Source organism: Hemicordylus capensis, chromosome 5, assembly GCF_027244095.1.
Source record: "Hemicordylus capensis ecotype Gifberg chromosome 5, rHemCap1.1.pri, whole genome shotgun sequence".
In the NCBI taxonomy this organism is placed as follows: domain Eukaryota; kingdom Metazoa; phylum Chordata; class Lepidosauria; order Squamata; family Cordylidae; genus Hemicordylus; species Hemicordylus capensis.
In genome coordinates this window covers 128,343,684-128,364,257 of record NC_069661.1, presented here as the reverse complement: position 1 = coordinate 128,364,257, position 20,574 = coordinate 128,343,684, and the positions used below count along the sequence as shown (strand labels likewise).

The window sequence follows — 20,574 nt, the reverse complement described above, 5'->3', positions numbered from 1 at the left end:
GCTCGAGGAAATTGATGTGATACTCCTTCTCTCGGTGATTCCATCGGCTCTGTGCTCTGTGGACTCCCAAATGAGCTCCCCATCCGAGCATCGAGGCATCTGTTGTCAGCGTGCAAGTAGGTACCGGGGTCCGAAATGGCATCCCCTCCTGCATATTTGCATCCTTTGTCCACCACCGCAACGATTCTTGGACTGCATGCGGAATTTGAAGGAGCAGACTCTGGGGGTCTACATTGGGGCGAAAAACATCCAGGTACCACATCTGCAGTTTCCTCATGCGTAGCTTCGCGTAGCGAACAGTAGTGGTACAAGAGGCCATCAGGCCCAATAGGACCTGGATTGATCTGGCCTGTTGACGTGGAGTAGCACGAAAGTGTAACACCATCTCCTTTATGCGATGACACCATCTCCCGACTGCCCAGTGTGAAACGTAAATATCTCCTGTGGGACTCCTGAATCCCGACGTGAAAGTAGGCATCTTTCAAGTCCAACGTTGCAATCCATTGCTCTTGATGAAGAAGAGGCAGGATCGCTTGCAGCGTTATCATCCGAAATTTCTTCACGTCGACATAAAGGTTCAGCCATCTGAGATCCATGATTGGGCGAATGCCCCCGTCCCTCTTGGGTATTTGGAAGTACCTTGAATAGAAGCCTGTCATAGCATGAGCCCACGGAACCGGCGAAATTGCTTCCTTGTCTAACAGAACCCTGACCTCCTCCTCTAGTGTTTCCGTTTCTGGGGTATATTTTATCCCATTGAACTGAGGAAGAGTCTTGAACTCGATAGCATAACCAGTCCTGATTATGCGCAGGACCCAGCCATCTGATGTTATGTGTTGCCAGCCCTTCAAAAGATCATTCAGGAGGGAGTACTGCAACTTCAGATGGACAATACCACTGCAATCGCCTACGTCAACAATCAAGGAGGTACGGTGTCGAAGCCGTTGTGCCATCTAGGACTCCAGATATGGAACTGGTGCATTGCACATCGCATACATCTGGTGGCTATACACATAAGAGGTCAGGACAATATCCTTTCAATTTCAGGTTGTCCTTTCAATTTCAGGTTGTAGATCTTTGTATTTGGTGATTTTTTCTATTTCTTTTTTCTTCTATTCTGCTATCCCCTGGTATTGCTATGTCGATTATTTTAACTTGTTTTTCTTTCTTCTCGACTACAGTTATATCTGTTGTTGTTGTTATTATTATTATCACTACTAAACTTTATTTGTTAGTTGCCCATTGACAAATTGTCCTCTGGCTCACAACAGAGTTACAGTTATTCACAACAGGAATAGCTGCTACTCAAGCTGCTCCAGCCAGTCTGATTCTGATGATTCCAGTCTGATTCCAGTCTGATTCCAGTCTGATTCTGATGCTCCAGCCAGTCTGATTCAGTTGTTGTAAGAAGATGATGATTCCGAATCTGAATCCAAACCCGAATCCGATGATTCCAGATGAATCCAGGTGAATTCCAGGTGATTCCAGATGAATTCCAGATGATGATGACAGATGATGATTCCAGATGATTGATGATTCCAGATGATTCCAGATGATCCAGATGATTCCAGATGATTCCAGATGAATCCGATAATTCCAAATCCGAACCCGAATCCGATGATTCCAGTCTGATTCCAGTCTGATTCCAGTCTGATTCTGATGCTCCAGCCAGTCTGATTCAGTTGTTGTAAGAAGATCGCACAGACTGACTACAAACAAAGGCATGACAAAGTAGCAGGGATGATACACTGGAACATCTGCAAAAAATACAAGCTACCTGTAGCCAAACATTGGTGGGACCATAAAATTGAAAACGTTGAAGAAAATGAAGATGTAAAAATATTATGGGACTTCCGACTACAAACAGACAAACATCTGCCACACAATACACCAGATATAACTGTAGTCGAGAAGAAAGAAAAACAAGTCAAAATAATCAACATAGCAATACCAGGGGATAGCAGAATAGAAGGAAAAGAAATAGAAAAAATCACCAAATACAAAGATCTACAAATTGAAATGGAAAGGCTGTGGCAGAAAAAGACCAAAATAATCCCAGTGGTAATTGGCGCCCTGGGTGCAGTTCCAAAAGACCTTGAAGAGCACCTCAACACCATAAGGGCCACAGAAATCACCATCAGCCAATTACAAAAAGCAGCTTTACTGGGAACAGCCTATATTCTGCAACGATATCTATAACAATTGACAATAAAATTCTGGCATCACAGATCCTTGGGAAGGACTCGATGTCTGGATAAAACAAACCAGTCAATAACACCTGTCTGACTGTGTAAAATAATAATAATAATTCGATTTCTTTACCGCCCTTCCAAAAATTGCTCAGGGTGGTTTACACAGAGCAACAGTGGTATCCTCTATTTTCAACACCTCCTCCACCTGCGCCTGAGCAACTGCTTCAGTTGGTGGTAATTCTTCTTCCATATCTTGAGCCTGTGTTGCTCTTTGCAGTTCTTCCAGCTCAACTCCTGTGAATACTTTATTTCTTATCATGAATCTTCTTTGGTCTGCTAGCCTTTGTTCTGTTATTTCTGTATCTGGATGCTTCTCTTTCCAAATTTGGTACATTCTTTTTAAATAACCTCTTCTAGTTGGACTAGACTTGTAATAGCAGATCATTATTTCCTTGTTGGCATTTTCCGTATATTTTTTCCGGTTAAGCGATGTTTCTTCCAGTAACCTTGCAGTCTCCAGCCCTGGTTGCTCAACTGAAGATCCTGAGTCCTGTTGCCCACTTGCCACCAGATGTCCAGGGACTCCAGCACCTGGTGCGGTCCTTGTTGACCTGGGTGACGACCGATCCAGTATAGATTTATTAAAGTTACGTCTCACCATATTGTTGATGGGAGAGGCACTCTTTGTCTGGCTCCTCTGGTGAGACCTGTCCAGTATGGTTGGACCTCTGGCATAGCTCTCACCTTCCTCAGAGCACACAAGCCCCACAACCATGCCAAGGTAGTGCCTCACTGGGGGATAATAATTCAATTTCTATACCGCCCTTCCAAAAATTGCTCAGGGTGGTTTACACAGAGAAATAACAAACAAATAAGATGGAACCCTGTCCCTAAAGGGCTCACATTCTAAAAAGAAACATAAGATAGACACCAGCAACAGTCACTGGAAGTACTACATTAATAAATAAAACAAATAAATACCCAAGCCTGCTAGTGTAGAGGAAGGCGGAGGGTAGGCCCCATCATCAGTGACCAGGTCCTCTGCTGCCCCCACCCCCTGCTCCAAAGCCCACCAACCGCTACTGCTCAGAACAGCTTGGCAAGTGAGATGTGGTAGTGTATTGATGAACCTGCTGGTCAGGAACTTTGTTGATTGATAAAGATTTCCTTTCCTTTCCATGTATCGAGGGCCTTGATGCTGGCCAATGAGAAGCGTCCTCCTCTGAGTTACATATGCAGAGGGCAGGGGGAGTCTCAGTCAAGAAAAGTTAAAAATGAAACAAAGATCTTGATTAAAGACTACAGGACTAGCTTGCACAATGTGCTGTGAATGAGTGAAGTTGGTGGGTCTTGTTCATTCGCATTAAATACAGCATTGATGAGTGCAACGTGGTTTTGCTTGGCTTTCCTTTTTCTTTTCCCAGGTTTTTTCAAGGCTTTCCTCTGTCTTGAATTTTCAGCTCTTCTAATCTGTTCCACTTGTTGCTATGATCATATTACCACCCCCACGTTTCTGCTCTCTTCACTGGTTTCCTTTTTTTTCTTGTAGCCTATGTAAACGTCTTATTGACGTTCACATATCTTTCATTTATTGCCCTCTGCCCTTTACTCCCTCTATATCCCTTTGCACTCCCTCTTTCCTTTGGTTCCCAAACGTACATTCTCCATTTCCCAATGTTTCTGTGCCTTCCTTGCTACGCCAATTAATTTGAACTTTTTATCTCCTGGCACACTCTGGCCCTTCCCATTGGTGCATAAATGCCCAATAAAAATTCACCTCTTTGTCCTGGCATTTCATTTATCTTCGGCATCTCCCTTTCCCCTTCAATCACCCCTAAATAAATACATAAAATTAGAATACTATATCTATTTAGAAGACCATAAAACATTAACCAGTGCAATTTTGGAAGAGGCTCCTGGGTAAACTGCACAACAGCCAAATCTGCCTCTTTTTCTCATAAGAATGACCATCTAAGGCTGCTCTGCCTTTCCTACTTACATGCCTGCTTTTCCAGAAACAGCCCTTAATCCCATTTACGACCACATGACTGACAAGCATCTACATTCCAGGCCGTGCATGGTGGAGGTCTCAATTACAGGAAATAGATGTCAAACCACACAAGGTGATTTTCTTTTGTAGCTGTCCCCCACAATCACTGTGGGAGAACAAAGTATGTTGGTCAACACTGCTGCTTTCTGATGACCCAGGTGTCTGTCATGAGATGTTCAACCCCTTTGCTCATAATTAAAATGTAGTCATGACAATAGGGTGGTTTCTTGACCATTCAGACACATTCCTCATCAATCCCATGTTAAATATATGCACAGCCTAATGAGTTGCTTTTACATTCCTGCCTCTCCCCCATGGGATTTCCAAAAAGCAGTCATTCAGGCTATTAGTCAAGCTGTCAGGGATGTCATCCTCTCGAAGTGATGGAGGGATGGAAAGAACCTCCTGAACTTGCTCCACTGAACTTTGGTGGAGATTGGAATACATTCATTCTGCATCTCCAAACTTCCAGAGTGGATCATGGAATTTAGAATGTCTTTCATAATCTGCTCCACAAATAGAGATGGCTGTTTGGCTCCATGCCTGGTGTCAGCTTTGGCTCAGAAACACTGAGCTACTTCCCTAGAAACTGGGAAATGGCTTGGTTCATTACCACTGGCTCCAACTGTCCTTGTTTTCTGGATTTATTCCCTGGTAAGTCACTGTCCCTATTTTTGCCTCTCGGAGATGCCTTATTCTCCCCCCGCCATGTGAGTTGCTAGAGCTGTCAAGATTCAGCTCCCTCCCTTGAGACTCTAGAAATTAAATCTCCAGGAAGTTTTTCACATGGGGCTTTTCCAGCCCTTTAACTCACATCTTCTCCGGAATGGAGGGGGTGTGTTGACATATCAGCTAGATTTACCCCAAAGGCCCTGTGAGTTATTAGGGAGCTGTTCACACACATTTTGGGTTTTTCACTGCATGTTAGAGTTTAGCCCAATTTATACAAGGTTAAAAAAAATCCAATATTTGCGTCGGGTTTGGGGGACAACTTCAAGTTTGCAGTAAAGCCTCCCAATAAACTCACAGCAAAGCCTGCTGTCTGTAAAAGCCTCAAGTGGAAGGGTGAATGCATCGTGTCTCTAGTGTATCTGCATGGTAGTGGGTACAGAACCCTCAGGGACTATGCATCCCCTACTAACTGGGCATAGAGGCCCCTTTTAACGTGGTGATTCTCTTTATTTAGCAGGGGGAGAGTAACTGGCCCTATCCACACCCAGCACAGTACTGCTTTGGTAACCAGGAATAACATACCCCACACATTACCTGCGTTCCACTTGTGGCATGCTTGTAGTGAGAATGGTATGCCACGCCTCCCTGTTTGCTTGACAACGCCCCCTACGCATTCATAGGTATGTCCCTATTTTTGTTGGGAAAGTGTTGGAAGGTATACAATATTCCAGCCGCAGGGAGAAGGAAAGAAGGAGATTTGCATAGTGTGGTGTTTTGGGTTAACCCATTCCTTGATTCAGGCCAGCTTTTGAATGGGACTTTAGTTACTTTTAGTCCAGTCCTTGAGTAGAGCCAGCAGCAAGAGCATTGAAGGCAAACTGCACTTGCCTCTCTGTAAATAATACATATATTCATTAAACCATTAAAATTCCTGTTTCTACTACACTTACGTGCCACAACTCTTTCCTCTGGATTCTACACATAGTAAGTAGTATGCCAGGATGAAAGGCCCCAGTGGCCATTGGAAAAATGTAGTTAATAATACTGTAGCCAGAGTAGTACCACTGCTACTGCAGCTGCAGCTAATTGAGTAGCAATGGGTGGTTATACAGACGAGAGAGAGGGCAAGCCAGGAATTCTCAGACTTGAATTCAAGCTAGATTTTAGTTCAATTTCTTCTCTGAGGTGCGCCTTACAAGTCCCTCAAACTTGTATCTGAGCACAAAATTGATGAGTTTCACCAGCATCTCCAACTGAGATTGCAGACAGGAGATGCTGTTTTTAATTTCCCTTTTTGGAGCACAACAGTGGAGAAATAATCCAGCAGAGAAATGTAAAGCAAAACAGCAAAAAACAAAACACCCCCCTGTTTGGCATGGCTCAAACCTCAGGGCTGGGCATATGCTGTGCTTAAAAAAACAAACAAAAACAAAAAACCTTAAGTGATTCCAAGTTGAATTAACAAAGGCTACTTTCTGCTTCTTTTAACCTGGAGCCTTTTCAGACAGCAGGCTTTACGGCAAGTTCAAATTTGCACACGCCCCCAAGACGCAAAAAGTGGATATTTTTTAACCTTGGACATAAATCAGGCTACGTTCCAATGCCTAATGAAAAATCCGAATTGTGTGTGGCGTGCTCCCCAATAGCTCGCAGGGACTTTGGGGCAAATCTGGCTGATAGGTGAATGCACACCCTCCAATCCAGAGGAGAAGCGAGCTCAAAGCCCCATCTGGAAATGCTCCTGGTCATTCTTACTGAGGATCCTCTTTCCTGTGCTGTGAATTTGCTTTGCATCCAACAGTCAGCATGTGGGTTAACAAGGGGCGGTGTCTATATTTTCAGCCATTGGCCAAGGTGACGGATCAGCAAAAGAAATATCCCTAAGACCTCCTCCCATGTGCTGTGAATTTGCTTTGTATCAGACTGTAATCGTAAACGTTGGTGGTCAACATTCTGCACAGTATTACATGACAGTAGCACTGCACTGTGGAGCTGATGCAGAGATCAAAAGAAGCATTGGGGTTCTGCAAGTAGGACAGTTGCCCAAGCAGCACTCTGTAAATCCTCGCATTTGAGACAATACAGACACTTGCAGAAGCGCTGCTTGCACAACCACCACATTTGCAAATCCCAGTGCATCCTTTGATCTCTGCAATATGCCCATAGCACAGCGTCCCAGACACATAATTCTGCACAGACTGTTGGCCATTAGAGACACACGTGTGGAGACTCATACATAGCCACAACGATTTCATAAGCCACCTTCCCTTCGGAAAGTAGGGTAGCCATGTACAGGAAACCGAAATTCTGCATTGAGAAAAGCTGGAGTCTGAGAGCTATAGAAACGATGCAAACTGAACAACTCTGCAAAATGTTTCATGTTTTGTATAAATTATTCTGCAGTATTTAGTTCTTCACGTGGTTTATAATTCTGGCATTTGGTAAAATTTGGTAGCACCAGCTGGCGTATGAACTGCTGAAACTATGTGTCTAATCTTGCACATTGCCTTCAGATTTCCCTTCAGAATGTTTGAAATCTGGTGAATATATACAGGCATATATGGATTTTGACAATTTCAGCTAAAAATTGTGAATGCCCCAGATCTCAGAGATACACCAAAGAAGACTGTCAGCATTCAGCTGAAAATCTGTGGCAGAATAGTGAACAAGTAGGTTGGTGATGTTATGAATATGAGCCATTAGGCAATAATCATAATTAATTGATATATTTATTACAGTCACTGATCAGTACAGAAAAAGAAATACATACAAAAGCCCAGCAAATTAAATAAAGAAGTAAGATACACAACAACAGAAAACTAATTTAAATCAGCTTTCCCCCCAACATGCTGGAAACTTGTAGAACTGGTGATGGTGATGGGTCAAATCTCCATTCATGACATCAGAATGTTTAGATGCTCTGAGGGCAGTGAGGACACATCCAAACCACAGTGGAAATGTTGGTATTACAGAGATGGTGTGCACCATGGCAATGCTGCCATGGCATCAAAAGGCAGTGAGGAGGATGCTGCTGATACACACTTGCGCGAGCAATGTCCCTGCTGTTTCTCCCATTGTGTCACAATGCAACTGCTTGTGCAACTGCACTTCGGCAGTCCTTGCTGCCTTCCAAGCCCACGGTGTGTCATTGTGGTGCACACCAGCTTTATACCAGTGCTCATCATGTTGGGCCAGCATTTCTGTCTTTGTTCTTGGGAGCAGATGTACCATCCCTTGTTGCCCCTGTTCATAGCTTGGTCAGTCAGCCACCTTCTTGTCAAGAGCACAAAAATCCCCGTGACCCTTGACTGAATTGGAAGGTGATTTTCTTTCATTGAGAACATGCATGTATGATTTGTATGTTTCTCCCATGTCGCTGAGAGAGACAATCTCTTCCTTTTTAGTCCAGTTTTGCAGTGGTTGCCAAGTTTAGATGAGGACATGATTCTTAGTCGGATAATGCTATTTTTCTTGACAGGCTGCCCAGAGGTCCAGAAGGATATTTTGTGCTGCAGAAAAGTATTTTTACGTGCACACATGCTTTTGTGCTCATGGCTGTGACTCCCTCTCTTGCCCCTTTACATTCCTGTGGGAATAGTGGGTCAGTAATCTCCTTCGTTGTAAGCAACAAGAACCATATGCAAAGACTGAGCACTCCGCTAAGCTTAACTCTCAATGGAGGTTGAATCATTTACCTATCAAGTGATGGATTCCCAAACACCCCATGAAAGTATGTGTAACACAAGCAGGGAAAAGAGCATTCCAGGACCTGTGAGTTAATATTTCTCTTCCACCTGGGTAGCGGCTCAGGGACTCCATGCCCCTTAGGACTGAGCTCTTGCCTTCACTCAGCCCAGCCCACTCTGTAGCATCTTTTCAATGGCAGCCATTGGCAGGTGGTGCTTCTGATGAAGGAGAGGACAGAGCATTCCAGGAGCCATGAGTTAACATCTACCTCCCTCCGGAGCAGAACTCTTGAGACACTACCATAATCACACCTGAGACTAAGTGGCTACTCCTGCTTCACCATTTGGATTTCATTGGGCTGCTTTTATTCTCCAAACTAAGCCACCTAATGGCACAGTGGGAAAGTAATTTGCCTAGGGAACAAGAGGTTGCTGGTTCGAATCCCTGCTGGTATGTTTCCCAGACTATGGGAAACATCTATACCGGGCAGCAGTGATATAGGAAGATGCTGAAAGGCATCATCTCATACTGCGTGGGAGATGGCAATGGTAAACCGCTCCTATATTCTACCAAAGAAAACTACAGGGCTCTGTGCTTGCCAGAAGTTGACACCGACTTAATGGCACAACTTTACCTTTATTCTCTAAACTACTGTATTAATTTCTTAGGTTGTGATCCGCTTGAGGAAAGGAGAACATTTCTTTTGGTGGGGGGCAGAGGCGTATCTAGGGAAAATATCACCTAGGGCAAGCACTGAAATTGCGCCCTTTCCAAACAGGAATGATGGGACTTGTAGTCAACAATATCTGGAAATCCCTGTTAAAATGAACACTGTACCATCTAGACATGGTTGTTGATTAAAACCTGAAAACATGAGCCATCTCTGTAAAAGACTTAGAACAACAGTCAGGAGTTATGCGAGGATTCCAAGTGTCATTTTCTCTGTCTCATCTCATGCTTTTTTAAAAACATGACTTTGTCCTAGAGGATCACCTGCCCAAATAGCCACTAGCAAAATAGGGGAAGAAGAAGGTGGCGGGGGGAGTCTATAAACCAGTGAATGATTCCTGCCAGCCTTTGTCTTGTGATGATTGTTGGCTCCTGATGGGGTATATGTGCATTCACCACACTAGTGCTTACTTTGACACCAGGAGGGAGGAGGATACATTAGTTTGCCACACTAGACAGAGGCATTTGCAACAGGAGCAGACAGCCAAGTTCTGCCAGGGCCAAAACCAGCCCCTGCCAGACTAAGAAATCATTGTAATTTGCCCCTTCCTGTCACAAGCAGCGTACTGTTCTTTTATTATTGACTGTAACTCTCAGATATCCCAGTCATGGATTGAAAATTCAGGGTCAATTTACAAGAGACACATTTTCTACATGGGAGTTTCTTCTGTGCAGGTGTTGTGCAGAAACCCATGTGTAGTTGTGCAGTTCTGTTGTGCAGAAACCCATGTGCAGAAACCCATTGTGCAGAAACCCATGTGTAGACCGCCAGGGGCATAGGAAGGTTGGAATGGGCCCAGAGATTAGATTTTAAAATGGGCCCCCAGCCCCTCAAAGTCCAGGGCGTCCACACACCCCAGGCCCCCAAGGATTTAAGTCTGATATTTCAAAATAAGTATGCTGCCTGGAAATACATTTCACTGAATACACACATGCACACTTCACAATATATAGTGATATACATTGAGTACTATATGTTTGTGCTACTTTTAATGCCTAGAACACACTAGAAACACTAATTATTAAAATGGCCCCCTCGCTGCAGATTAGCAAAGGAGACTTTCAACCATGCAGGGTGAGCCTATGTTTGTTTTCTCAGAATTCTGAACAAATTCAGTAAAGTTTAATTCCAGGAGGTTTTTCACATGGGGCTTTTAAAGCCTTTTAACACACATCTCCTCTGGAATGGAGGTGCTGCATTCACATGTTGGCCAGATTTACCCTGAAGTCCCTGCAAGTTATTGGGGAGCAGTTCACACATAAGAAAAATAAAATAAAATAAAATAAAAGCACACACATGCTTCACAGTTCTCACTCAGACCTTCTGGGTTGCAAAACAACTTGAACATAAGTGCATTTGTGAGTGAGTGAAAGAAAGAATGAATGAATATAATATTGTTCCAGAAGTTTTTGTAATTTTCTTCCATGAAACAAGCCACTTATAGGGCTTTTTAGATAGTTTTTGTTTTTAAAGCCAGCAAAGATTCCACTCTGTTTTAAATTAAATATTCAGACTTCTCAGTCTCCCACCACCACCACCCATATCAAAGCCCTATGGCAAGCAGATCCCTATATATGCGGGGGGGGGGAGTAAACCACAAAAAGGAATTCACAGTACCTGGCAAAGGCTGTGCTGGATGTTCTGGGCAGAGGGTCTGCTGCTGCAGAGAACTCTGCCTGCCTTCTTCTTCCTGGCTTCCTTGGGGCCTGCCAAGTTCAGGCTTCAGGGAGGCCTATGCGGAGGCCTCTCTGTAAGCCCCGCCCACCCACCGATCAGCTGAGAGGCGGGGAGAGAAGAGCTGCTCTGCAGTTTGCAGGCCCAGCCCGTGGAGGATCCTAGGCCTCGCAGAAGGCAAGCAGGATGGCAAGTGGCTGAGGGGCCCTGTGGCTGGACAGGTGGGCAATGGGGTAGGAGTGGCAGGAACTGGCATGGCGCCCTCCCCTCAGTGGCACCTAGGGCACCTGCCCTGGCTGCCCCACCCCAGTTCCGCCCATGATTACTGCATTCATGGACACAGCACTCTTATGCTAAAGTGTTTTTCTAGGTACTAAGCCCAATGTATCCCATTCACAAGGCACCTTCTGTTGATTCTAATGACTCTTCCCAGTGCATGCACGATGAGCATCAAGAGCAAACATGTCTTTGTCCTTGGCCATCTTTAAGGGCTCTTAGAGATGGTCAAGGACAGGCATTTGGTCACTGAGCTGTGTAGCTAAGATAGGCTCAAATGCAGCGTTTCCTGCATTGCTGTCTTATTTCATAGTCATATCAAATCTAGCATCTGCAGTGACAAGTGTTCCAATTCAGGCTTTCCTTCTCTCTCCTCTTGCAGAAAAATGGCCTGGAGGCTAAAAGTATATTCTCATTGCTGATCCTGCATTTGGGAGGGGGCCTGCTATGTAGAGTGCCTCTTCACTGTCTTTCCCTGAAGTATCAGCAGGGATGGATTGCCCTGGGTGGAGGTCTGGTGCAGAGCTTCCATGATATAGAGGTCGTCTCCTGTTTCTTTGAGTTCTTTCCCCCAAGTGTGGATTGCCCATACTTGGGAGATTGCTCATAGCAGGGATGGGATGTCTTGGATGGGGACCCGATGCAGAGTTTGCCTCTTTAGGTCCTTTTCTCTGAGTCTCAGCAGAGATGGAAGGCCCTGGGAGAGGGCCTAATACAGAGGTTGCTTCTTTTGGGTTCTTTCCTTGGAAGATCAGCAGGGATGGAACATCCTCGAAGGGGATCTGATATGGAGGTTGCTTCTTTTGGTTCTTTCCATGGAAGATCAGCAGGGCCGGAAGGCCCTGGGAGGAGGCAGATACCAATGTTGCCTTTTTTGTTCTCTACTGGGAGTGTCATGCTCTACAGAGAGCCACCCCCATGGCTTTTCTTCCTGCAAAGGAAATGGGGGGGGCACCTCCTAGCTGCTCCCCCAGGGCCAAATAAGTCACTCAGCTTGACTCTTTGCCTGGATCCAAGCCTCCAGCCGCTGCTTTGGCTCTTGGTGGAAAATAAGGGGGCTGGAGAATAGCGTTTGGCCTCCTTCCCATTTGGAACACTTGGCCTCGTTTCCATTATTCCTGCCACCCAGCAGCCCTGATTGGTTCACCTAACCCAGGGCTGCACCACTTGGGCCTTCCAGCTGTTGTTGGGTTACAGCTCCCATAGTCCCCAGTTGCACTAGCCAATAGTCAGGGTTGATGGGAACTGTAGTCAAACAGCAGCTGGAGGGCTGGTGTTGTGCAGCCCTGCCCTAAATCAAGCTTCCCCTTCTGCATCACCACTCCATCCTCTTCCACAAGAGGCAGATCCCTCTTCAGGGCCAAAATCAGGCCTCCTAGCCATACATATTGGGGCAGACAAGCTCTGTATAAGCCTCCTGGCAAGGAGCAGTCTATCTTGAGCTACCTCTTGAACTTCTCAGAACATCTCTTGGCCCCAAGTGGACTGTCCATAGAGCCTTTTCTGTGGCTGGGTTTGACCCAAAGACATTTTTACCCAACTCTGCCCAAAGACTATTCAAAGTAAGACAACTTTATTTTCTTTAAAATCAACTTTTTAATTTTTAAGCAGTAAATATGCATGTTATATTGCTGTTTTCTCTCTACATCCTATCCTATTAAAACAAATGTTTAATATTTTTAAAATAAATATGCAGCATTTTATTGCTACCTATGTATGAAGCACTGTCTGGTTTTTGTCTTTCTCTTTTTCCTCATCAACATCCAGCTCCCTTGGAGGAACCAGGATCCCCATAGTGGCTTCCACCCTTGCCAGTCTGCTCCGCAGTCTCCGGAGCTGTCCCCTCAGTGCCTTGAGGTTTTGCAAACATTCCTGGCAGCTGCGGAGGTCTCTTTGGCCTTGAAGGAAAGAAAACAAACAGGGTCAAGGGGCCTGTCCTCCACAATACCAGTCCCTGCACTGACCTCTAGTCCCTTTCCATGCCCAGCACAGACTTCTCATCTCTACCTTGAAAACCCACCATGGCTATGCCCCACCCTGTCCCTCTGCACTGATCCTCCCCCCTCCCCCAACTTGCACCCCGTCAGGTTGGTTTTTGATCCTCCAGCTTCTGTCTTCAGCCACCTGGAGGTCTCCTGCTCTCTAAAACTACTCTTTTTCTTCTCCCTCACTGACCCTTGGGTCTGGAACCGCCACTCATGTGGGCTCACGTCTCTCTCCTATCCTTCCAATGCAACCCACCTCCTCTGTGCAGCTTTTGGCTTAATGCTTCAGCAGAGGCAGCTCCATCAGCTTGAACTGAATGCCCCTTATGCTTTCTTCCTCTTCCTCACTTCTCTCTCCAAAGCCAGACTTTAGACTGTATGCTCCTGGTGGCCGGGAACTTTTGCCCATGTACATTGACGATGCTATAAGGAGGATTGTGATAAGCAGAATTGTATGTCATCCTCCTTGGTTTCTTGTTTCAGCCCAGCTTGAACTCAAAAGGGCTGATATTAGCATTCATATTATTAGCATTCATGAATTTAGTATTCACATTCTGCTCTTCCTCAAGCAGCTCAGGGAGGTATACATGGTTATTTTTTTCCTCCTAACAACCCTAAAAGTTAAGTTAGACTGCGGGACAAGTGACTGGCCCAAAGTCACCCAGCGAGGTTCATGGCTGGATGAGAATTCAAACTCGGGTGTTCCTGGTCCTAAGGAGGTGCAGCTGAAATACATACACATTGTTCCCCCACTTGTCCCACCTCAACTTCCCTCTCCTTCCTCTATTGCTTGCCCATCTCTGATTTTAGACTATAAGTGTTTTAGATTGTAAAACAACAATGAGGATGGAAAAGGGGTGCTGCCTCTGTGAAACTTACGGTCATTCAGCTGATGGAACTGCAAATCCATCAAACTCTGCAGAGTTTCTTTACATTGCTGAGGTCCGGCTCTAGAGGAGGTGGGGAAGGAGGAGGAGGGGGAGAGGGATGCAGGAGAAAAGAAGAGGTGGAGGTGGAGGGTGGGATGGAGCCAACTTCCAGCGAGGCAGAAGATAATAATGAACTGGACCCAGGGGGGCGGAGACATGCAGCAGGGCCTTCAGGAACATCTGCAAGAGAGAAGAAGCAACAGGTGGTCAGCCGCAAACGCTGGCATACTACCACACCCGCCATCACTTGCCCTCACTGCTCACCATGAGAAGCTGTCTGAATTACAGGCATCAGAGCTTGGTCACCTGAAAGACAGAAAACGAAGGAACACTTCAGCAAGCACTGACAACCCACCCACAGGCCTCCCCTCCGAAACTTAGATGCAGACTCAAATCAAACATTCCAACATTCAGGAGAAGGAAACAGAGAGCAAAAGAGCCATTTTTAGCCCAGCAGCAACTTCAGGGGTATGCTCCGAACGTACCTTCCTTTACCCACCGTTGCAGCCGAACTTGACTGTGGATGAGCCTTGTCTGTGTGTGTCCAATTTGCAGGTTGATGGCCTGGAGAGAACGAGGCAACTGCTGGGAAATGCAGCGAACCCTCATTTCTGCAACAAAGAGAGCAAAAAGGAACAAGTGTTGTATGCTCTGACCAGGCCAAGTGCTGGTGTCTTGCAAAAAGGGGCAGTGCTAGTGCTTGGTCCATCATCTGGGCTGAGTATCAAAAGTCCAGCTGAACTTTGTGCTGGGTGTCTATGCAAAAGGGTTCTGAGGTGCCACAATACTTACGCCGCTGGACATAGTCATGCTGTAATCCTGTGAGGATTTCTACTTCTTGCTCAAGATAATTGTCAGCAGTGGAAGGCTCTGGTAAGGGCTCTGATGCAAAAGCTGCTTCCTTTGGAGTGCCAGTGGGGATGGAAGGACCTGGCACTGAGGTTTCCTCATTGACCTCTTCCCCCAGAATGTCATTGGTGATGTGAGGTCCTGGAAGGGATCCTGGCACTGAAGTTGCCTCATTGAGATCTTCCTCCAGAATATCAGTGTGGACGCGAGGTCCTGGAAGAGATCCTGGCATTGAGGTTTCCTCATTGAGCATTTCCTCCAGAATATCAGTGGAAATGTGAGGTCCTGAAAGGGATCCTGGCACTGAGGTTGCTTCATTGAGCTCTTTCCCCAGAATGTCAGTGGTTACACGAAGTCCTGGAAGGAGTCCTGGCACCAAGGTTGCTTCATTGGGCTCTTCCCCCAGAATGTCATTGGTGATGCAAGGTCCTGGAAGGTATCTTGGCACCAACATTTCCTCATTGAGCTCTCCCTCCAGAATATCAGTGTGGACGTGAGGTTCTGGAAGGGATTCTGGCATCGACGTTTCCTTATTGAGCTCTTCCTCCAGAATATCTGTGGGGACGCGAGGTTCTGGAAGGGATCCTAGCATTGAAGTTTCCTCATTGAGCTCTTTCCCCAGAATGTCAGTGGGGACATGAAGTCCTGGAAGGGGTCCTGGCACCAAGGTTGCCTCATTGGGCTCTTCCCCCAGAGGGTCCCCCAGAACATGGTGCAACATGGGTCCCCCAGGACATGGAGCAACATGGGTCAGATTTCTGGGATGACCTGAAAGAGAGGAAATAAAGCTGGAATCTGGAAATGAGGATGGCCCATAGCCCTGATAGAAATTGCCTCCCCTTTCTGCCTAGGTTAACCAGCTGGGATGCAGCCTGGGATTGTGGGTGAGGCAGTCCACCCAAGGAAACAAGCAAGGGATGAAGAGGAATACATTGCATAACACTGGCAAGACAGCCCTCACCAACTACGCTTCAGAAGGGAGTGCAGTGGCCAGGCTCTATCTGCTGAACAAACCAATGCAGCTGCCTTCTACCAAGTCATACCCCTGGCTCACTTTGCCCGACTCTGGCTGACAGCCGCTCTTGGGCAGAAGCCTTTTCCTAGCTAGCTAAAATCCTTTAACAGAAGATGAAGAAGACTCAACCCAAGACCTTGTGCATGCAAAGCACTTGTTCCACTACTGGACTATGGGCCCTCCCATACCTGTGAGGAAAGAGGCTTCTCCTTTGTGGGAGCTGATGGTTCACATGGACTAAACAATGCATTTGCTCTCTGGCTGAAGCAACAACCCCCAGTTACAGCCTTTTGACCTATGTGCGGGGGTAGGGGTGGGGCTTGAAAATCTGCCTGGATGCCATAAGCAGGAAGCATAGCTATGATCTGAGGAATGCAGGCCCAGCTCCGAGGGGCAGAAAACTGGGATCAGAGAAAGAAAGAGTCTCTTTGGATTGATCTCAGAGCTCATTGGCCAGGAAATGTTGCCCTTGTTTGCAGGTGATCCTCCATTTCCATCTTGACCCATGAAATTGTCAAAAAAAGAGATGCTTTGGAAACAAGACACCAGCATTCTTTAGCTTCCTCTTCTCCAAGGCAGGGGGAACAAGGCCCAGAGGATGTCTTGGGGCTGAGTGTGGGCAAAAGGTTCTTGCAGGGCATTTCCAGAAGTGCACCACCTCCAAGGGAGAATTACCAAACCTGCCTGCCTGCTGCCACAGCCCTTTCCCCATGTTCTCCTAGAAGGGAGGGTATCCAGATGTGACTCGCCCAGGCCCCCCCGGTCTCCTCTAACACTTTTGGCTGCAACAAGTGCCAGCAGCAAAGGATAGAGGTGGATGAACCTGCCCTCCTGCCATTCATCCATCAGATGGACGTCTGCCTATCTCTCTCCATTGTCAAAGTGAAGCAGGTCTCCAAGGAGACACTCCCTGGGGGGTTGAGGAGCCCTGAGAAGAAGCATCCACTCTCGTCATCCACTTACCAGTCTGTGCTCCCTCTTCATCTTCATCCCTGCAGAGATAAGGAGAAACATTCTTAGTAGCAAATCACAGGAAACTGAGGGGTCCCCCCAGTAATCCTAGGGGGTGCTGTGCCATCCCAAGCATGCCCTCACCCATAATCCTTCTAGAAGGCCCTGCTAATTTTGGATGATTCAATACTTGGGAGCAGTGAAAGTAATTGATATTGAAAGTCACTCACTACATTTTGCTCAGATTGTTTTCACTTGGGGACTGACTGGTTGACAGGGCGGGGGGCAGACCCACTCTCGTAGTTTATAGATATGAGACCAGCTTTCCCACCCCTCTCCAGAGAAGATTTTCAACTTTTTAGAAAGCCCCCCCCCCCAAAGGCGGACACTTCAGCTAAAAGAACAAACATACTGTTTTGGTTTTTAAAATTTGAATAAGAGGGTTTAAATTTGTGACAACTCGAATCCTCGCCTGTATGTTCCCCAGACTATGGGAAACACCTATATCGGGCAGCAGCGATATAGGGAGATGCTGAAAGGCATCATCTCATACTGCGTGGGAGATGGCAATGGTAAACCCCTCCTGTATTCTACCAAAGGCAACCACAGGACTCTGTGGTCACCAGGAGTTGACACCAACTCGATGGCACACTTTTACCTGGGTTTGGGCTATGTCTGAACAACCCCCTCCACACCCATCCCTTCAGATGGCCACACCAGAGCCAAAAGCATTAAGAGGAGTCAAGAGGGGGGGAAAGCAACTCACTTTGGTTCTGCCTCTGGGTGAGACCTATGGGAACATGAAAGAAGAAAAGGTTAGGCATGTTCTTGGAAATAACATGGGGGTTTGGGGGGACAGCTTTTGAAGTCAGCTTCAACTGGTGGGCAGGATCCCCCCCCTCAAAAAAACCCCCAAGTGGGCCCACAGGGGCCAGCCAGTAGCTCCTAGGTGCTACAGTTTCACAGGTCTAGGACCTGTAAGCTTAAGAAATGCAGTGGAAATCAGCCCAGCAAGTGACCTTCGAGGGCCACCTGCATTTCAAGGAGAAGCTGTGTGGTGTGAATACTGGTGGTGAACTTGTGACCACTGAAGTTCACATAGGGAGCACAATGGCATGTAAAACAATGGAAGGGCATCTTTAAAAACCAAGTCCAGGCAGCCATTAGATTTTGCTTCCCCATCATGCCAGAGACTTACTTACAGTTCACCCATGACCAGCAGCCACCCATCCTGACTGCTAAGATGATAAGCTGATGGTAAACTGACAGCCAAAGACAGCCAACGTATCAAAGATGCTGCAGCTTATCTAGAATGCTGCCAGGTGAGCCTCCTGCAGAATCCTCGCAGGTCTCCAAGGGGAACCATGACGGCAGAATTCTGTGGCTGATTGTGAGATCGCAAGATCAGTTACTGGGCATGCTGGTTCTGGTTTGAATCCAAACACTGTCTTGGTTGTCAGCTCAAAGTGTCAAAGCACCAGGGGAGAGTCACCCCGGTCTTGCCTTCCCTGCTCCCCACATGTTTTCCACCTAATCACTTGCTGAAGTCCCTTAGCTAGGAAATCCCTCTACATCACATTTAGCACTAAGGCCCGTCTCTGTTCAGAATACACAAAAAAGAAAGTCAGTTTACTTGTGGAACTAGGTGTGGTGATGATCCCTGGCTTAGATGGGTTTGAAAGGGGGTTAGAACCATTCATGGAGGAGGAGAGGCCCCTCTGTGGCGATTTGTCAGGATGGCTATAGAGAACCTCCAGGTGCACAGGCTGAATCCCAGATGCTGGGGACATGCAATGGGTGTGGCTGTTGCCTTTGCACTAGGGATGTGCACGAAAGGTTGTTCGGCACGGCGGGGGTAGGGCTTTAAGGGCGGGGGAGAGTGTACTCACCCCCCCCCGCCGCATTTCCCCCGCCGGCGCTCTCGGAATTAGAAGCCCCTCGGGACGGCAGCGTTCCTCCCTGCCGTCCCGTTGCCCCCGTCGGCCGGAAGTGGCCGGAAGTCCCGTTTGCGCGTGCGCCCGTCATGCGTGCGCGCGTACGGCCGGGCGCGCGCACGACGGGCGCACGCGCGAACGGGACTTCCGGCCACTTCCGGCCGACGGGGGCAACGGGACGGCAGGGAGGAACGCTGCCGTCCCGAGGGGCTTCTAATTCCGAGAGCGCCGGCGGGGGAAATGCGGCGGGGGGGGTGAGTACACTCTCCCCCGCCCTTAAAGCCCTACCCCCGCCGGCGCCGAAACGCCGAATCGCCCCCACCACCCGAAACGTTTCGGCGGCCTTTTCAATGGCCGCCGAAATGTTTCGGGCTCAAGCCTACTTTGCACTCTTTCATGAGTTACAGAGGACTCGGATGTTACAGAAGACTCATGCAGGTTTATTATAAACCTGCACTAGCAGTGGCTGCAGCCCACCCCTATCCACAAGCATCCCCTTCCTTCAGCATTTGCTAACAGAAGGGAAAAGGCAAATGAATAGAAAGTGACAGAGAGGGAAGGAGGGGGAAATGAGAAGGACAAAGAAAGAGGGGAAGCAAGAAAAATGATGGTGGCTCACAAAGAATGAGCGAGAGAAACAGAAGGCTGTAATGTACTTCTTGTATAAGGTTATGAAATGGAAAACAAACAATATTCAACATCTTGCCCCACCCCACCCCGTTACATCTTCGAAAACAACCTACAGTATGTCCTTATTAAACTCCATAGGCCCAACTGCACAACATCTTAGTTTCCACTGACTAAGGGGCCGCCTATGTGGCCTCCCCAAAGACCCACCATGGCAGCTCATGGCCCCACAGTGGATGGATGAATCCTCCCAAGGATGCTACTCTTACATTTTTAGGGGATAGGCCAGGAGCATTCTAGCTATTGCTCGCTTATAGCTATTATTTTTGCCACTGTTTTAAAACCACATGTTGTTGTTGTTGTAAGTGCTTTTGCTTAATGTCTTGCTGACATTCTGTCAGCTGGTATGTATCCTTCACTTCCTGCCTGAGGGAACAAACAAGGCAGAAACGGTGTTAATGCAGGACCTCCTGAACATCAGAAGGGTGCATTTATTTATAGAGTACAAAAGAGGTGGTGCAAATGTATAGGGAGAGAGCGTGGAAAGAGCGGATTGGTTCTATTTTGCCGCAGTATGGGAGGAGTGCTTATCAGGGTGCGACCGCCACATTCCAGTATGGTATGCCAGTCCTGGGTGGGGTGTTTACCCTTATCAGCCTACATCTCCCCCTTTTCTGTTTTAACATGGTGATATGCATAATGGGTGCTCACATATCAGGGAGACATTGGTTCCATGGGTGTGAAACATATAATACGCGTGACGGACCCACATGTTGGGGTGTGAAAGAGAAGCCAAGGGCAAAGCTTCAGTAGGTACATAAAAAAGGCAGAAGAAATAACAAAACAGAATAAGGCAAGAATTTGCATTCAGGGCTGCAAACACAGCTGCCAGAAAGTTCTCAGGGGTCTTTTCTTTTTCCTCCTGCTCCAGGAGCACGGTCGCCTGCGCTGCCAGATTCTTCACCATTCCCCAGGTCACTGGCGGGTTGTTCTTCCTGTTGCT

General features: G+C 47.0%; 1 protein-coding gene across 1 annotated transcript; it reads right to left on the bottom strand.

The window, feature by feature from the left end:
• Positions 1–12,868: 12,868 nt before the first annotated feature.
• LOC128327833 (uncharacterized) lies at positions 12,869–18,236 on the bottom strand. Its single transcript, XM_053257108.1, has 8 exons — positions 18,213–18,236; positions 17,777–17,800; positions 17,023–17,051; positions 14,988–15,812; positions 14,681–14,806; positions 14,460–14,501; positions 14,146–14,375; positions 12,869–13,179 (listed from the first exon to the last, which is right to left on the bottom strand). The coding sequence occupies exons 1-7, from the start codon at positions 18,221–18,223 to the stop codon at positions 14,176–14,178; spliced, it is 1,257 nt and encodes a 418-aa protein (XP_053113083.1). The 5' UTR covers positions 18,224–18,236; the 3' UTR covers positions 12,869–13,179; positions 14,146–14,175.
• Positions 18,237–20,574: the final 2,338 nt, after the last annotated feature.